Source organism: Tupaia chinensis, unplaced genomic scaffold (assembly GCF_000334495.1).
Source record: "Tupaia chinensis unplaced genomic scaffold, TupChi_1.0 Scaffold000259_1, whole genome shotgun sequence".
NCBI classification, from domain to species: domain Eukaryota; kingdom Metazoa; phylum Chordata; class Mammalia; order Scandentia; family Tupaiidae; genus Tupaia; species Tupaia belangeri.
Genome location: NW_006159739.1, coordinates 1,837,297 through 1,857,055, shown reverse-complemented (window position 1 = coordinate 1,857,055; position 19,759 = coordinate 1,837,297). Strand labels below are relative to the sequence as shown.

The window sequence follows — 19,759 nt, the reverse complement described above, 5'->3', positions numbered from 1 at the left end:
AAGATAAAATAGCCACATTAATTATTTTATTTCTGTGCTGTCACGTTGTGCAACACTATTTTAATATGTATCTAGTAAGGTGAGGGGGGAGGACAATCTTTCTCAATCTTTCTTTTCTTTACTTTCTTTCTGGTTTTTTTTTTTTTTTTTTTTTTTGTGAGCAGGTTACATACAATATAACTACCTCTGGTTAAGATACAGAACATTTGTGTCATTCTAGAAGGTTCCCTCCTGTACTTTTTCTATCAGTACCTTACCTCTTCTTCAAGGTAGCTATTCTGATTTCTGTCAAAACAGATTAGTTTAGCCTATTCTTGCATTTCATATAAATGGAAACATATAGCATATGATGTTTTATTTTTAGCTTTTTAAAAAGTTTATTTTTACTTCTTTCATGAGAATGAATGCACTTGTGTGCAGTACGAGGGAAAGGAAGGAACACCCACATCAGAATCCTGTCACACCATTAAGCCCTTCTCCCAGTCCTCCAGCTTTTCATGATCTGGGGTGCATGTACGTACATCCAGTGTGTTTCAGGTCCACTCAGGACCCAAACCCGTGGCCAGCCATGTGGCCTCCAGCACATCAGTTTGGTGTGCTTTGCTACCTGTGACACTGTGCCTGGGCCTCAGTTTTAGCTTTTGTTTTGTTTTAGGTTTTTGCCTTAGAGTGCATGTACTTGCTGGAAAGAGACAGAGAGGGAGAAAGTGAGAAATCACCCCCTAGAGAGGATGGCCACACCACAGTCCTTTCTCTTTCAGTCTCCTCTTGGAGTTTTGCACACACATGTGCCCTGTGTAATTTTTAAGCTGCTGGATCTGGGACTCAAACTACAGTAGGCTGTGTGGAAATCCAGTGCCTTAATCACCATGCTACCTGCTGGCCTCAAAACTCTGCTTCTTTTCTTTCTTTTTTTTTTTTATAATTATTAATTTAATTTTTGAAAGAGTTATTTAATTGACCTAATTTTAATTTGAGCAGAGAGAAACAGAGGGAGAGAGAAGGGGAAGGAGAGAAAGCAAGCTGCCAGGTTTGAGACTCAAACTATGGTCAGCCATGTGGGAGTCCAGCTGTGTTAACCACTGTGCCACTTGCTGGCCCCTTATTAATTTAAAGAGAGAGAGACAGTGAGAGGGAAAGTAAGAAATCACCCCCTAAGGGGCATGGCATGCTGCAATCCCTTCTTCTCATTCTCCTACTAAGATCTTGGGCATGCACGCACGTATGCCTGGCGTGATATACAAAAAGCTGGGTCTGGGACTCAAACTGTGGTTGGTGTCCAGTGACATAACTGCTATGCCATCTGCTGCCCCCAATAACTCAATATTTTAAGTGTACAATTTAGTAAATTTACATTGTTGCGTAAGCATCACCACTATCCTCAAAGTTTATTTTTATTCATTTTAAAGAGTTATTTATTTATTTAATTCCATTTGTTGTTATTATTTTAAATAATAATATCAGAAAGAGACAGAGAGAGAGAGAGAGAGAAAGGGAAATCCAGCACCTTTAACAACCACACCATTTGCCAGCCCCTCAAAGTTTATTTTCAAAAGCAATATAAGGGAACCAGCAGTTAGCGTAATGGCTATGTCGCTAGACTCCCACGTAGTTGACCGTGGTTCGCGTCCCGGACCCGGTGGCTTAAAACTCACTCCGGGGGCGTGTGCGTACGTGCCCAAGATCCCGAGAGGAGAATGGAGGAGAAGGGATTGCGGCATGACCATCCCCCCTGGGGGGTGATTTCTTGCTTTCTGTCTCTATGTCTCTCTCTGTCTGTCTGGCGAGCGCACGCGCCCTATAGCGAAAAACTTCTCAAAAAAAAAAAAAAAAAACCAATATAAGAGGACCAGTGCTGGACTACCACATGGCTAACTGCGGTTCGAGTCCCAGACCTGGTGTCTTGCTTTAAGTCCTGGACCTGGTGACTTACTTTCTCACTTCTCTCACTCTCTTACTCTGTCCCTCTCTGATCAAATCAAAATAAATAAATTAAAGTTAAATAAAAATAATTTTTTAAAAAAGAAAGGGGAATACTTAAAAAAAAGAAAAAGGCAATATAAGACCAACCCTTTAGTGTAGTGGTTAAATGCTATGCATTGGAAGCCAGATCCCACATGGCTAACCCCAGTTTGAATCTAGGCCTTACTGGCTTTAAAAACACTCCAGGCATACACATGTGCGTGCTCAAATACCTGACAGGATAAAGAAATGGACAGAAAAAGATTGCAGCATGGTCAGGTCCCATGGGAAGGTGCTTTTTCTTTCTCTATCTCTGTCTCTGGCAGGTACAGCATCCTCTGAAAATTAAAAAAAAAAAAGTAAAACAATACAAATCAGACCTTAAGTAAACTCAAAGGCATTAAAGGTTCAGAGATTATGAAATAATACTGAAACTTTGCTTCTGTTACCACTGTGGTTTTTTAAAGAATTATTTATTTTATTTTATTTATTTTTTTGATGGGAAGAGGGTTTTTGTTTGTTTGTTTGTTTTTGCTATAGGGCATGTGTGCTTGCCAGAAAGACAGAGAGAGACAGAGACAGAAAGTGAGAAATCACCCCCTGGGTTATTGGCCACGCCACAATCCCTTCTCCATTTTCCTCTTGGGATCTTGGGCATGCACGCACACGCGCCCGGTGTGAGTTTAAGCCACCAGGTCCAGGACTCGAACCTCAGTTGACTACATGGCAGTCCAGTGGCATAGCCATTACATCATCTGCTGGTCCCTTATTATTACAATGTTTAATTTAACAAAGAGAGAGAAAGTGAGGGAAAATGAGAAGACAAGCCGTCAGGTCTAGGACTTGAACCATAGTTAGTTGACCATGTGGGAATCTGGCACCTTAACCACCATGCCACCTGCTAAACCCCCACTACAGTGTTTTTTCTAAATATTTTTCTTGGGGAACAGCAGGTAGCGTGGTGGTTAAGGTGTGGGACTACCACATGACCGGCTATGGTTTGAGTCCCAGACCTGGCAGCTTGAAAATCACACCAGGCACATGTGGGTGTGAACCCAGAATCCCAGGAGGAGAACTGAGAAGGGATTGCAGTGTGGCCATCCCCCTCCGGGTAGTTTCTTATTTTCCCTTTACACACATACTCTCTCTCTCACCCACCTGATGGCAAAAGCCTTAAAAAAATTACAGTAAAAGAAACTTAGGTAAAAGAAGCTTTGATCCTGACTTACAAGGCCTCTTCTCTCATTACCATGATTTGAAGATACAGCAAGAAAACTTATGTATTTGAAAACATTTTCATACTGTAAGTCATGTCCTTTGGGAAACCATAAACTAACAAGTATGTTTTATTATTTTTCAAACAGTATGAATCTCTTAATATTCACTTAAATTCCCATTTATATTCCTAAGTATATTCTGCCAAAGTTATAAACTCTGTGATGTTTATTTTGCTGATTTGCTTTATCCTAGATGGATATTTCTCTCTTCTCTGGGAGTATAACTCAGGTTGGAAGTCCTGTTGGAAGTGCAATGAACCTTATTCCTGAAGATGGCCTTCCTCCCATTCTCATCTCCACTGGCGTAAAAGGAGGTATGTGAACTTGCACATTTAAACAGGGATAGCTATGTATGCCAGACAGTGCCTTCTAACTAAGGGACGGAGACAGAATTTAAGTAATAACCATCCTCCGATTCAACCAAAACAGCAACTATCGTAGTACCATGAAAACAGTTGTATTTTTGAATAGATGTTTATGTTTTTATATTAGAATGCCATTTTCATGCTTCGGAAGGGTATAATTTTAATTATAATATAGTTTATTAAAAGTTTTAAAAGATATTTATAAGCATAGAATACCCTGAAGCATGGTTCATGGTTCTAGGATTGGCCTACCCTGGTACAGTTAGTGCATTAATTTAGCTTTTGAAATATGATATACATATCAGAAAGATACATATAATAAGTATAATACATATAATTCGTATAATAACAGTTTTATTGTTAAAAATATTTTAGGGAATCCTGGTAAGTAAAATTAATATCCAGTCAAAAGAATACTGGGACCAGCAGATGGCATATTGGTTATATCTCTGGACTCCCACTGGTTAATAACGGTTTGAGTCCTGACCCGGCAGCTTAAAACTCATGCTGGGCATGTGTGCGTGCATGCCCAAGATCCTGAGGAGAACAGAGGAGAAGGGATTGCAGTGTGGCTATCCCCCCTGGGGGGTTGATTTCTCCCTTTCTGCCTGTCTTCCTCTGTCTCTCTGGTGAGCATATGCACTCTATAGCAAAAAAACTCTCTCTCTTAAAAAAAAAAAGAATACTTTATGTGAAAATTTGTTGTTGATATGTCAGTCAGCATCCAGTTAGTACTTTTTTTTACAAAAAGAATTTTTTAACTTAACTTTAATTATTTACTTATAATTTGACCAGAGAGGGACAGAGCAAGGGAGCAAGAGAGAGAAAGAAAGACAGAGAGAGGGAAAGTGAGAAAGCAAGCCGCCAGGTCCAGGACTTGAGCCACAGTAAGTCATGTGGGAGTCCAGCGTTCTTAACCACCATGCCACCTGCTGGCCCCTGCTGACCCCTCAGTCAGTACATTTTTTTTTCCTTTTTTTGGGGGGGGAGAGATTTTTGCGTGCACTCGCCAGAAAGACAGAGAGAGACAGAGAGACAGAAAGCGAGAAATCACCCCCCAGGGGGGATGGCCATGCCACAGTCCCTTCTCCTCCATTCTCCTCTCGGGATCTTGGGCACACATGTACACGTACCTGGCATGAGTTTAAGCCACCGGGTCCGGGACTTGAACTGCAGTCGACTATGTGGGAGTCCAGCAACATAGCCATTACGCTAACTGCTGGTCCCCAGTCAGTACATTTTTTAAGAGATGTTTTATTAAAAATCTCTTCTGAATTTTGTTGTAGGCTTTTACTTGTTTTCTCATCTTTGATCTTTCTCTCTATTTTATCTTCCACACTGTTACTAGTTATCTTTTAAACATAAATATTATTATATTTTGTTTTTGCTTAGAAATATTCAGTAGAGGGACCAGCAGATGGCGTAATGGTTACGTCATTGGACTGTCATGTAGTTGACCTGGCGGCTTAAAACTCACGCCGGGCATATGTGTGTGCATAGACAAAATCCTTGGAGGTGAAGGGATTGCTACAAGGCCATCCCCACGAGGGGTGATTTCTTTTTGTCTCTCTGTCAGGAAAAGAAATATTCAGTGAATTCCCAATGCCTTCAGTATAAATTACTTTTTTTTTTTAAGGTTTTGCTGTAGGGCATGTGTGCTTGCAGGACAGAAACAGAGAGACAGTAAGAGGGAATGTGAGAAATCACCCCCCGAGGGTATGGACACACTGCCATCCCTTCTTCTCCTGGGATTTTGGGCACAAATGCACACGCACCTGCGTTATTTTTAAGCCACCAAGCTTAGAACTTGGACTATGATCTGCTCTGTGGGAGTCCAGCGCTTTAACCACCATACCATCTGCTGGCCCCTAAATTACTTGTATATAAATACTCTTTTAGAATTATCTATTTAATTTTATTTACTATTACTAATTTTTTTATTTTGCTATAAGGTACATACACTCACCAGAGACTGGGGGAACGGAGATGATAAAGCACGCCATCAGGTCAGGGACTTGAACCATAGTTGTCCATGTGGAGTCTACCACTCCACCCAAGATGGTGTTCCTTATAACTTTAGCCCAACCTGTCTTTCCAGTCATTTATTATCAACTTGTATTTTCAGCTATTACCCTAATGCAATATATACGTACAGATTATTTGCTGTTATTGAGTATTTATTTTCATTCCTCAATGCGTTTTTGTTTTTGTTTTTGTTTTGTTTTGCTATGGAATAATGAGAAGAGAATGGGCTTTTAGAATTGAGGAACCTGAAGTTTTAATGCCAGTACCATTCTGTTGTAGCTATGTAATCCAGTACGCAGGTCAAGTATCCTCTCTGAATCTGTTTCCTACTCTGCTTTTTAAAGATTAGGTAACTATACCTACTTCAGAATCATTGTGAATATTAAATTAGATAACATACTTGTGAAGTACACAGAAGAAGTATCTGGTGCAAAGCGGACATGTAACTAATATTATCCTTTTCTCTCTTTCCACTGCTTGGAATCCCCTCTATAATCTCAACTTTCTGTGGAGCTCATGAACTTTTCAAAATCCAGCCTAATGGATCACTGCTCTCTGAATTCTTATCTAGGCTGCCTACAAAGTAGTCTTTGGCTTACTTATCACTATTCCCTTTTTTTTTCCCCCCCAGTTTATTGTAGGACACATGCTCTTGCTGAAGAGAGACATAGAGAAAGGGAGAGAGAAAAAAATCACCCCCAGGGGGGATAGCCATGCTGCAGTCCCCTCTCTTGGGCATGCACACACGTGCCCTATGTGTTTTTTCAAGTCACTAGGTCCAGGACTCAAACCACACTATTGGCCGTGTGGAATCAATCCACCTTAACCTTCATGCCACCTGCTAGTCCCCTAAAAGCAATTTTTATAGACTGTTGCTACATTAAAGCTTTGCTCGTTTTAATTTAGATATTTTATAGGTATGATTCTTTTATCGAGAGCATGGATTTCATTGGTGCAGTTCATATGTGTCTGCTGCTCACACAGGGCTGGGCTAAAAGCAGGTTCTCAGCAACTATTTGCTGAATTTTCACACTGTTAAACCCAGCTGTGCTCCAGATTGTTTATCAGTGAGCTTTCACATAAAGTGAAACATTCTTTTGATTGCATAATACCTTTACCACTTTACCAGGACTTCCTAAAAATATTCTTTTGTAGTAAAATTACTGCTTAGGTTTCAAATTTTTGTTACTATTTATTTATCTTTTAAAGAGATTTTTCTATAGGGCAGAAATCTGTCTGGAGAGACAGAGAAAGACAGGGGATGGCCACGCCACAATTCTTTCTCCTCTATTTTTCTTTCAGGATCTGGGACACACATACACATGTGCCTGGTGTGAGTTTTAAACTGCCGGGTCTGGGACTTGAACCGTGGTCAACTACATGAGATTCCAACGATGTAACCATTATGCCATCTGCTGGTCCAAAATTTTTTGTTATTTTAATAAATCTTAAGTGAATAAGAAATCAGGCTGTCCTATTGTTAAAAATAAGTCAGATTAGTGGATTCCATTTTCATGGAATGTTTTATCTATTAAATCTAATTGTCAAAATCTCTCCTATCAAGGGAACCAGCAGTTAGCGTAATGACTATGTCGCTGGACTCCCACGTAGTCGACCACGGTTCTCGTCCCAGACCCGGTGACTTAAAACTCATGCCAGACGCATGTGCGTGCGTGCCCAAGATCCTGAGAGGAGAATGGAGGAGAAGGGATTGCGGCGTGACCATCCCCCCAGGGGGGTGATTTCTCGCTTTCTGTCTCTGTGTCTCTCTCTGTCTGTCTGACGAGCGCACGTGCCCTATAGTGAAAAAATCTCTCCAAAAAAAAAAAAAAAAGAAATAAGAACTAGTTATCTATATTTATTTAATTAAATTGTATTATAGCCTCTTCACCAGAATTTTACAATTTTGTGTTTCAGTGTGAAAACTTCATAAAAAATTTTAATTCACTTTTCAATAAATATTTTCATTAGTCGGGTAGAATTTCCCATTATATTCAAAAACATAAAAATTTCTATTAGTCAATAGGAAATGGCATCACTTTTTTTTTTTTGGTCTTGCTGTATCTTCATGATACATTTTATGTAAATTCAATCAAGCACCACTCAACTTTTAGGTTTTTCAGTTCCTTTACTGTGTCTCTAGATTCTACAATTACTATTTTTCGTGATTTTTACTTCAGGCTGAGATAACCATATCATTCAAAATGAGGTGACTGAATATTTCTGTGCTTGCAGATATTAAATGGGAAGGGTTATATTTAGTCTCAAGTATTAACTTCTCTGGGCAGAATCTGCTGTGTGATTTACTGGTAGCAGTGATGATGTACTAAACTCTTGAATTACACTTAGAGGAATTATTTCACCACATGAGTTGACTTGTGATACATTTATTTGGGGGGTGCATTTTTACTGCTGCAGGGTACTTGTGCTCTCCAAAGTGGGGAGGGAAGCACCTCTCAATGGGGGCTTGGTCACAATGCAATCCTTTTTTCTCTGTTTCTCCAGCCCTTCAGGATTTGGGGTGTGTGCAAGTACACAAGCACCTGGCATGTTTCTCAAGCCCCCAGGGCCAGATTCAAACTTCAATTGGGCGACCAATGCCATGGGGCCTGTCTTTTGGGTGCTTTTTTTTTTTTTAACTTTTATTTTTTTAATAGTCAGAAATCCCAAACAGTATAAAAAAAGTATTGAGAAAAAGTAGGTCTCTCTCTCTCTACTCCAATTTCTTGACTGTCTTTCTAGTAGTAACTATATAGTTTATTATCAGTTTCTTAGGTATCATGGGTTATTTTAAATATTTGTCTTAGAACATGTATTATGTGAAATTCTTATAATTGTTGGGATTTTTTTGTTAAATGAAAAAATTATCTTTAGACTATGGCAGAGATCATTTTGGGGAGAGATCTATAAACAGGATAATCATATTATCATCCAAACTGGACTTGTCACTTGAGAGTGAAAGGGGCACTCTTACCATCACACTGGGACAGGAGGTACAAACTCAGACCTGTGTTTACTCTGTCTATAAATTAGATGCTGTCTTTTTCCTGTGAATAATTAACTTGTTTCTTTATCAGATTTTTCTCTGGATTTGTCTTTTTAACCAATCTATTGTATGTTTCCTACCCCCTGCAGACTATGCTGTAGAAGAGAAACCATCACAGATTTCAGTAATGCAACAACTGGAAGATGGTGGTCCTGACCCACTTGTGTTTGTTTTAAATGCAAACTTGTTGTCAATGGTTAAAATTGTAAATTGTAAGTGAATTTTTTAAAAAAAATGTTAGACTGAGGTGCTTCACTAAAGTTCATAGAAAATAAAGTTTTAAAATTTCTTAATCATAAGTGTTTTTACGTTGAGCACCATCTTACTAAAAATTGAGTTCTGAAGTTGGTTCCTATAAAATAATATATTCCAGATGACAAGTATGAGACTACTTGAAGCTCTTTCCTTTGGTCATAGAGGTGAGGTAGGTGAATTCTTCATGAAGAGTCAAACCAATCTTGAATTGATCTGAGTTATGTTCCTCTGGAGCTGGATACATGAGGTCGTAACTCTCCACCAGGATAATTGGTGGTAGATAAATTGTCCAGGAGGGCCAAATAATTTACACAATAGGTATTAATCCTAGAAATGTTAATCATGGTGCAAAACTTTTCTTGGGAAAAGTTAATTTCTTAGTTGGTGCTAGCTTCATAGGGGTCAGATGACAAACAGGACAGTGATTTGGAATCTTAATTCTGTTTTCCAATATGTATTTATCCAAGATGGCATTTATTGTGGATGAGTGTTAATAGGTAATTTTAGAGGAAGGAAGGAATCTCAGCAGAACAATGCTCCAGTTCCCAATGTATACTTTAAATTGATCTTAGAAACTAAACCGCCTAGCTAGTGGTTCCGTGGAGGTTCTACACTGATGAAATGTAGGTTCTTTTGCTTATTTGCTAATCACACTGTTTGATCAGTTATTAATGTTTGCTACCTTCCCTTACAGGATCAGATTTTAAAATAATTTGCTTGAAATTTCAATTTACCGTATCTAGTTTATAAGTTATACTTAGAAATGAGCTAACCTAGAATTTTTAAAGTGTGCACCATCATTGGGGACATCCTGTTTAGGTACATAAATTAACAATTCCCAAAGTGAAAGAAAAGGATCTTTCTTTTCTTTTTAAGTTTGCATTTATTTTTATTTACGTGGTGATATTCATAATTTTATTTGAATTTGTGTTGGGGTACAAATAATAAAAATATCAAGAATTAAGCATTATTTTTGACTACATATGACATTTTGATGTATATACTCTACGGAGCCTTGAAGTGATGGAGCAGAAGTAAGAAGTTCAGAAAAGCATCCTTTTCTTCACTTTTTATAGCACGAAGTTATGTTGCTTATTGTCTAGAATTTTCTCCCAGGAAGCACTATAATTACCATTGCTGGAATCTTTTTTGGCCATAGATTAAACTTTTAAAATGCATGTGAAAATGTATTTTTTTTAGTCACAACTTGAAGCCAAAGCTATAATAATGATTTTTATTGTTTGTGGTATTACATAGGTAATTATTTTCTTTGGTTAAGTGATTTTTTTTTTTTAAATAAAGACAAGGGATTGTGTCATTCAATAGGATACATAGTTTTATTTATTCTGTTGTTAATAGTGTTTCTTTTAATAATAGTAGTTCAAAGTGTTAAGTGTATTTTATTTCTTTTACTTCCCTTCCAGTAATTTTTCTAAGTGTTTTAAAAAAGATCTAGGGACATTGGCGTGTTTTATTTTCTACAGTAATTCTTTGGCTCAATGCAGTGACAGTTCACAGTTGAATTATATAGACTCAGTATGATCTATTTTAATCTTTGGTGTATTATAACATAAATTTGTATATATTATTTTAAAGGGGAAGAACTGAGAAGAACATCTTTGTCTTTATATTTTTATTTTATCTACAGATGTGAATAGGAAGTGCTGGTGTTTCACAACCAAGGGAATGCATGCTGTGGGTCAGTCTGAGATAGTCATTCTTCTACAGTGTCTACCAGATGAAAAATGTTTGCCAAAGGATATCTTTAATCACTTTGTGCAGCTTTATCGGGATGCTCTGGCAGGTAGGAATGCACTGTAATTTAGTCTGCACCCTTTGAAGATGTTCAAAATTTGGGGGCTCAGATACAAAATAATAATCTTAAATTTAGATTTAAGCATGGCATTGAGTTTGATATTAAACTTTTAATGGTTTATAAGGCAATTATAAATGTTAGTGCTTTACTTGGTATAGTTACTGTTTTACAGGGGCTGGACTCCAAGTTATGAGAATACATTGATCTTGATATAAGAGTATCTTCCTCTAAGCAACGTTAGGGGTCATGAAATTGGTACCTGGGAGAAAGAAGCATAATTATATTTTACTACTTCTTCAGTTAACAATATTTGTATAATCTTTTTTTTTTTTTTTTTTTGAGAGGTTTTTGCTATAGGGTGCGTGCACTTGCCAGAAAGACAGAGAGAGACAGAGAGACAGAAAGCGAGAAATCACCCCCCAGGGGGGATGGCCACGCCACAATCCCTTCTCCCCCATTCTCCTCTTGGGATCTTGGGCATGCATGCACACGTGCCCGGCGTGAGTTTAAGTCACCAGGTCCAGGACTCGAACCACGGTCGACTACGTGGGAGTCCAGTGACATAGCCATTACGCTAACTACTGGTCCCTGTATAATCTTAATGTATATGCTACTGAATGTTCAAGTTTCAAAAACAGCACAGATGACTTTATTATGGTTTCAAAATAAGATGAAAATACTATTACCTGAAACAATGTAAACGTAAAGGTATAGCTGTTATGGGGAAGATTGTAGTTGGGATAGACTCAGGAGAGTAATATGAAGAGATAAGTAAAGTTGAGAGAGAAACTTTATTATTTATTTGACACTATAGTTATCTGTAATGATAATTGTATTATTTGACATCACAAAGTTAGCCTCCCTCTGATTTAACAGAGGAAGTAAGAAGTTGTATAATTGACCTAAATTATTTATTGTAATAAGTCAATAAGTAATGTTAATACTTGATAAATAGGGACAGAGAAATATAAGTATTCGGACTAAAAAAAATAATAAAAGAAAGCATACGAGGACCAGCAGATAGTGTAATGGCTATGTCGCTGGACTCCCATGTAGTTGACTGTGGTTCGAGTCCTGGACCTGGTGGCTTAAACTCACTCCGGGCGCATGTGCATGTGTGCCCAAGATCCTGAGAGAAGAATGGAGAAGAGATTGCAGCGTGGCCATACCCCCTGGGGAGTGACTTCCTGCTTTCTGTCTCTCTCTGTCTTTCTGGCACGCACACCCGCCCTATAGCAAAAACCTCTCAAAAAAAAAAAAAAGATTCTATTGGGGTACACTATCTCTTGCTCTTTGAATCATGGAATAAATAAACTTGACAAAAAAGCTCAGGCTCAACTATTTCTTCTACAATTCTATTTATGTTCGATTTAAGTTTTATTTCCAGCCTTACCACTTTTTGTTTCTTTGCTTCATTTGATACATTTATTTGGTCAATTCTCTTTTGATTATTCATTTTTGTCATGTGGGTTTTATTACTAGTAGAAAGGATGCATCCTAATATGTGCGTTGTTGTCTGTGCAAGAATGGAATAAACTGATGAGTAGTGACTAATCACAGAGATTTTGAAGGAAGTGGTATGACTGATCACTGATCATGATGTGCATCTGTTATTTACATAGTGATCTGTGGGCTGAAGAGCTAGCAGCAAAGTTTGTACTTTGTGCAATTAATTAATATATGGTGATAGATACATTTTGAATTGTGTTGTTGGAGGACTGTATTATTTGACTAAAGTATGGTGGAACCAGCAGCTGGCATAATGGCTATGTTGCTGGACTCCCATGTAGCTGACCACGGTTCAGATCTTGGACCTGGTGGCTGAAACTCAATGCCAGGTGCATGTACGTGTGTGCCCAAGATCCTGAGAGGAGAATGGAGGAGAAGGGATTGTGGCATGGCGATCCCCCCTGGGAGGTGATTTCCTGCTTTCTGTCTCTATCTTTCTGGTGACCACATGTGCCCTATAGCAAACCCCCCCCCCCAAAAAAAGAAAGACCTGTGGTAATTAAAATTAATGTATTTCAGTACTGTGTCAAGCAAGGGCTATCTGTATTTACTACCTTTGCTTTTCAAGCAGTTTACTTAATTGTAAGTTTATATAATTTTTTAGAATTATTTTAATATTTTTTAATTTAGTCAGAGAGAGGCAGAGAGAAAGAGTAAGGGAAAGCAAGAAATCAAGCTGCCAGCTCTAGGACTTGAACCACAGTCAGCCGTGTGCAAGTCCAGTGGCTTAACCACCATGCCACCTGCTGGTCCCATGTTTATATAATTTAACATTTAAAAATAGTCATGTTTGAAAAATGGCTCACAAAGTTTCTTAAAGTTTAACAATTAGCTTCCATGAGCCAACAAGAGCTGGTGCCAGCCCATCAATGCTTTTACTTCATGCATTCCTTGATTTTATGAAGCACGTAAACACATACACATTGTATACATTCAAAACCAAGCAGAGACACTGTTTTTTCCAACTCTGTATTCCTATAGTACCTGGATCATAGTTAGAGCTCAGTTTGTAGAACTGATGTGAATTTAAAAAAAAGAAAGTGTACAAAGCTTGGAGAAAGGGGTGAAGATGATGAGGCTATTAAAGCTTTTTAAATCTATTTCTTGATATTTTATAAGTATGTTAAAACCATAAATTATTTAGACTTTTTTAATTTTAAAGAGAGATTTTTGCTATAGGGTGCATGCGCTTGCTGGAGAGACAGAGACAGAAAGTGAGAAATCATCTTCCAGGGGGATGGCCATGCCACAATCCCTTCTCCATTCTCCTAGGATCTTGTGCATGCATGCACACATGCCTTGCTTGAGTTTGAAGCTGCCAGGTCTGAGACTCAAACCACAGTCAATTGCATGAGAGTCCAGTGACATAACTGTTATGTCATCTGCTGGTCCCTGTGTGTACCTTTTTCAGAATCTTTTTTGGCCATTAAACTAATATCAACGAAAAATGTAATAGCATGAAAAATGTTCTTGAAATAAGTGCAAAAGCAGGATATAAAATTTCATATTTAATAAAAATCTGTCAGAGGGCATGAGCACTGAGTGAAGAGAGAAAATGAGAAAGCAACTCCCATGGGAAATGGCCACACTGCAATCCCTTCTCCTCTAGCTCTGCTCCTTTCAGAATTTAGAGGCTTGTTCACATGTGCTCCCAGTGTGTTTCTCAAGTTATAGAGTCTGGGACTTCCCACTGTGCAGCTGGCCATGCAGGATCCAACCACCTTAACCACCATGGTGCTGGCTGACCCTAAAATTTCATTTTAAATGTGATTATAGCTTTTATGTAAAAGATTAGCCTTCATGACTTAGTCTCTGATGACTTAGGTGTGGTATTATTGTAAGGACTAAGTCAAACAGTAGAAACTGATCACAATATGCCCGTGAAGTACATTTCAGTATTTACTGTGTCACTTCCAAAATGTATAATGTTAATCCGAAGTCCTCCAGGTCCTCCGGGTCATACGATACCCTGGAGCTGAATTTCTTTCCAGAAATAATCTGAAGCTTTCATTTTTTTCCTCAACTTGAATGTATTCACATGTGAAAACTGTACATAGAGAAATGGCATTGGGCATCCAAGTAATTGTACGTCCATGCGGGTCTTGAGAAGGTATCAGGGACTTAGATCGTCAGAGGTTCATGAATGTCCCTTTTCAGAGCTCATCCCCGTGTGAGTAAGGCAGTGAAGAACCGTGAGAAGAATGTAAGGTGAGTGAGTGGAATGATGAGATTTGCATTTTAGAAAGAGGACTCTGTAAACTATGAAAAATGGGTCAAAGTGTGGGAGGCTGTTGGCGGTTAAGAAGCATTTGCAGAACCGGCAGGTGACATGGTGGTTGAGGTGCTTGACTCCCACATGGCCGACTGTGGTTTGAGTCCCAGACTTGGCGGCTTGCTTTCCTTCTCTCTCTGGTCAAAATTGAAAAATAATAAGTAAAATCAAAGTGAAATAATTCTTAAAAAAGCAAGTGCAGTGGATAAGCAAATATACATTCATACATTAGAATACTGCTCAATAATAAAATAGAACAAAATGTCAATATATGTAACACCATGGATGACTCTCATAGACACTATGCTGAGCAAAAGAAATCAGGCACAAATAAAGTACATATTGGATGTTTCCATTTCTGTGAATCTGCAAACTGAATCTGGGATGATAAAGATCAGATTAACATTTGCCTGAAGCTTGAGTGTGCAAGTGCTAGAATTGACTTCAGAGAGGTCCAGGGGCATCTCTGGGATGATGTCATGTTCTGTATCTTGATTGGGATAGTGGTTACATGAGTGTTTACATTTGTCAAAAATCACCCAACTGTTGCTTAACTCAGTAGTCTGTTTTTTTTATTATATGTAGGTTAGACCTCAATAAAATCGATTTTTAAAAAAGCAATAAATTAAGAGATTATCAGGGCCTAAATTAAGTAATTGCAGTGGGAATGCAGAATACTGGAGAGATATGAAAGGCATGATGGTTCTATTCAGTAGGATTTGGTGACCGTCAGTAATTAGATGTGAGAGACTAGAGGGGACAAGTCTAAATTGGCTTCAGATTGGTTTGGGTACTGGAGTGGATGTTGAGACGGTGAATAAGAAAGAAGAGTGCATTTGGCACAGGAGAGGGAGAAGAGTTCTTTAAGTCTGTTGAATTTGAAATAATGGCTTCAGGTGGAATATGTAAATGGAAGATGAATACATGGATATAGACCTAGGAAGATAGCTCTGGTCTGAAATACAGATTTCGGAGACACAGCTTTTTTTGTGATGATTGAAACTGTTTGTGAATGAGATAGGACAGTGAAAAGAAAGTAGAGCTTGGACTGGCAGGTTGCATAGTGGTTTAAATCCTGGGTTCCCACATGGCCACCCACGGTTCAAGTCCCAGTCCTGACAGCTTGCTTTCTCACTATCCCTCTCTTTCTCTTTCTCTTTGGTCAAATTAATAATAATAATAATAATAACAATAATAATAACATTTTAAAAATTAAAAAAAGGAACTAGAGCTGTAGATGGAATACTGCAAAATAGTATAAGAAGATGATGATGAACCATTGCATGAGTAATTAAAATATATATTTAGCTGGGACCAGCAGGTGACATGGTAGTTAAGGGTGCTGGTCTCCCACATGGCTGACAATGGTTCAAGTCCCAGACCTAGGGGCCTGCTTTCTCACTTTCTCTCTCTCTCTCTTGCTCTCTCGTACTTTCTCTCTGTCCCTCTCTGGTCAAATTAAAATAAGTAAATGAATAAATAAAGTTAAATAAAATAATTATTTTTAAAAATATATGTTTAGCATAAGTGGTTATACATTTTTTTAAAAAGTGTCCTTGTAGGGCCAGCAGGTGGTGTACTGCTTAAGGCCCTGGATCCCCATATGGTCAGCTGTGGTTTGAGTCCCGAACCCAGTTTGAAGCTCACACTGGGCACATGTGCATGTGTGCCCAAAATTCTAAGAGGAGAATGGAAGAGAGGGGATGTGGCATGGCCATTCCCCTGGGGGATGATTTCTCACTTTCTGTTTCTCTGTCTCTCTTTGTCCCTCTGGTAAGCACACACACCCTATAGCAAAAATCTATTAAAAAAGAAAAAAAAGAAAGAAAAATAAGTGAAATATATATTAAATGTTAATAAATTATCATCTTCCCTCTCTGTCGCTAGTGAGTATATGCATCCCATGACAAAAAAAAATCTGTAACAGAAATTACTTGGATATAATGATAAGATGATAGTGATAGTTTAAAGTCAGAATATATTACATCTAAGTCACTTTTGTTTTTTTCTTTTTTCAAAAGTTCGTCCAGTGCCAATAGATGGCACAGAGGTTAAGGTGTTGGATCCCACATAGCTGACTCTGCAGTTTAGGTCTTAGACCCTGTGGTTTGAAAATCACACCAGGTGCATGTGTGTGTATGCCCAAAATTCCTAGAGGAGACTGGAGGAGAAGGGATTGTGGCATGTTTTTCAGGCTGTCAGGACAAAATTCAAACTGGTTAGCTATTTGGGATCCAGTTACCTTAACCACAAAGCCACAAGGCTAACTCTAAGCTTAAATGTAACAGTTTATCTCAGTCTAAGAATATAAATGCATACTTAGTATTAACTTAGGGGAAAAAAATGTATTGAAGCTATTTTTATACTACCATCTCTTGCCCATTTCCTACTTCCATAAGTATGTAGAAGACAAACTACAAGTAAATTAGAAGTGGGGGAGAAATAAAGATTTTTAAAAAGTGGTCTTTCTGGGGGACCAGCAGGTGGCATGGTGATTAAGGGGCTGGACTCCTAAATGACCAACTGAGGTTCGAGTCCCAGACCTGGCGGATTGCTTTCTCACTTCCCTCTCTGTCTTTTCCTGTCTCTCACTTTGGTCAAATTAAAATAAATAAAAATAAATAAAATAGGGACCAACAGATGGTATAAAAAAAAAGTGGTCTTTCTAGTTGTTTTTTTTTGTTGTTTTTTGTTTTTTGTTTTTAAGAGTGCTTGTACTTGGCAGAGAGAGAGAGAGAAGGAAGTACCTCCCATGAGGAATGATCATGCCACAATCCTTTCTTCTCCGTTCCTCCCTCCTTTTGGGATTTTGGACATGCATGTACACATGCCTGGCATGTTTCTTGAATTGCATGTTTGGCCATGCTGTCCTAACTGCTAGACCCTGCTGTCCTATCTACCATCCCAGGAAAAAAAATGCTCTTTCCAAAGAATATATGCAGATGACAGTAAGCATTTGAAAAACAAAGTTTAAATTCCAAATTCAAGGTAGACAATTACAAATTACTATATATATTTTGTTTATTTTAACTATGAGAGCATGAGAGAAAGAAATAGAGGCCCCTCCCCAAAGGGTACTCTCATGCCACAGTCCTGCCCCTAGCCTCAGCTAGCCAGGATCACAGGAATACATGCTCACCCAGTCTGCCCAAGGGAGACCTCAGGATGCGAACTCAGGACCTTTCCAGATGGCCTCAGCATCATGGAGCGTTGCATTAGCATTGCACTACTGTGGCTGGCCAGATTACTGTCTGTGTATTTTAAAAGAGAAAGTGACATACGGAAAGACTAGGAGACTGAAAGATCTGCATTCTAGGTCTTGTTTTGCCAGTTATTTAACTTCTGTTTCTTCATTTGTGAAATAAATGTCCAAATTTGTAGGGAAATGGTACCTGCCTTGTTAACCTAGTGGCACTGGTGTCATGATCATCTGATTAATGGCATATAAAATTGTTTTGTAAACTACTGATATAAAGTATTTGACATCTTTGCTAGGTCATTGAACTTCAAAAGCAAGATACATTTATTTTATTTAACTTTTATTTATTTATTTTAATTTTATCTAACTTTATGTGTTTGTTTATTTTAATTTGACCAGAGAGAAAGAGAGAGGGAAAGTGAGAAAGCAAGTTGCCAGGTCTGGTACTTGAACCATGGTCAGCCGTGTGGGAGTTCAGTGCCCTCAACTACCATACCACCTGCCGGCCTCTGATGTGGTATTTATTTTAGTTATGTTGGTTCTTGAGTGATCTTAATTCAATGAATTCATTGAATTGAAATTTTTTTTTTTTTAGATTTTTGCTGTAGGGCCCATATGGTCACTAGAGAGAGAGAGGGAAAAAAAGCGGATTCACACCCCCCTACACCAGGTCAGATGGCCATGCCACAGTCCCTTTTTCTTCTTTTTCAGATCAGGATTTTTGGCATACATGCACATGTGCCTGTCATGTTTTTCAAGCTGCCTGGTCCTGTACTCAAACTGTGTAGTCAGCCATGTAGGATCCAGTGCCTTAACTACCATGCCACCTGCTGGCCCTAAATATTTTTATAAAGAAGTACATATATAAGGTTGGTATTAGCATATTATCAAACCTTGAATGTAAGAGTCCCAGATTAAGTCTTTTAATGAGAGCTCTTTTTTTTTTGTCAAATTCTATTTTTTAAGAATTATTTTATTTAACTTTATTTATTCACTTATTTATTTTAATTTGACTGGGGAGGGGGAGAGAGAGAGAGAGAGAAAGAGAGAGTAAAAGAGAGAAAGCAAGTGGCCAGGTCTGGGACTCAAACCATGGTTGGCCCTGTAGGAGTCCAGCATCCTTAACCACCAAGCCACCTGCTGGCCCCATGTCAAGTTCTTATACCCAATATTTTGCCAATATCTACACCTGTGGAATGATAATTGTTTGTAGATTAGGTCATAAATGATAGCCTAAATCACTTGTTGGAATTGATGGAGTTAATACATTTTCTAAAAGTTTTTTTCTTTCATTCATGTTAGATAGCACATGTACAAGAGGTACTCTTAATGGGTTCTCATCTCTTGTAATCCCTGTCTCTCAGCCCTCCATCTTATCAGGATCTTAGGCAAACACATGCACCCAGCTGTTTCAGGCTGACTGTACCAGGAATCCAAACCCAGGGTCAGCCACATGCCTTCCAGCTCCGTAATGAAGTGTGCTACTGGCTGCACCAGCACTACTTTTTTGTTATTTTGTTGTAAAGAATGTAAATTCTTAGGTCGGCCGCCGCCACGGGTCTCAGTTCCACAGGATAGGATTTGTTAAAGTCATCAAGAATAAGGCCTACTTTAAGAGATACCAAGTGAAATTTAGAAGATGACGAGAGGGTAAAACTGATTACTATGCTCAGAAATGCTTGGTGATCCAGAATAAAAATAAGTACAACACACCCAAATACAGGATGATAGTTTGTGTAACTAACAGAGATACTATTTGTCAGACTGCTTATGCCCGTATAGAAGGGGATATGATAGTCTGCGCAGCTTATGCACACGAACTACGAAAACATGGTGTGAAGAAGGTTGGCCTGACAAATGATGCTGCAGCATATTGTACTGGCCTGCTGCTGGCCCGCAGGCTTCTCAATAGGTGACAGGGACAAGATCTATGAAGGTCAAGTGGAAGTGACCCGAGATGAGTACAATGTAGAAAGCATCAATGGTCAACTTGGTGCCTTCACCTGCTATTTGGATGCAGGCCTTGCCAGAAC

The 19,759-nt window shown here is 38.6% G+C and overlaps 1 protein-coding gene across 3 annotated transcripts in view; it reads left to right on the top strand.

The window, feature by feature from the left end:
* Window positions 1-19,759, top strand: part of ZFYVE9 (zinc finger FYVE-type containing 9) — a 137,589-nt gene that overhangs the window by 64,193 nt on the left and 53,637 nt on the right. For all 3 annotated transcript variants that reach the window (XM_006149398.2, XM_006149399.2, XM_027772237.1), the window contains 3 exons: window positions 3,433-3,553; window positions 8,765-8,887; window positions 10,579-10,734. In XM_006149398.2, coding sequence (XP_006149460.1) covers window positions 3,433-3,553; window positions 8,765-8,887; window positions 10,579-10,734 — 400 coding nt within the window. The remainder of the gene's footprint in view (window positions 1-3,432; window positions 3,554-8,764; window positions 8,888-10,578; window positions 10,735-19,759) is intronic.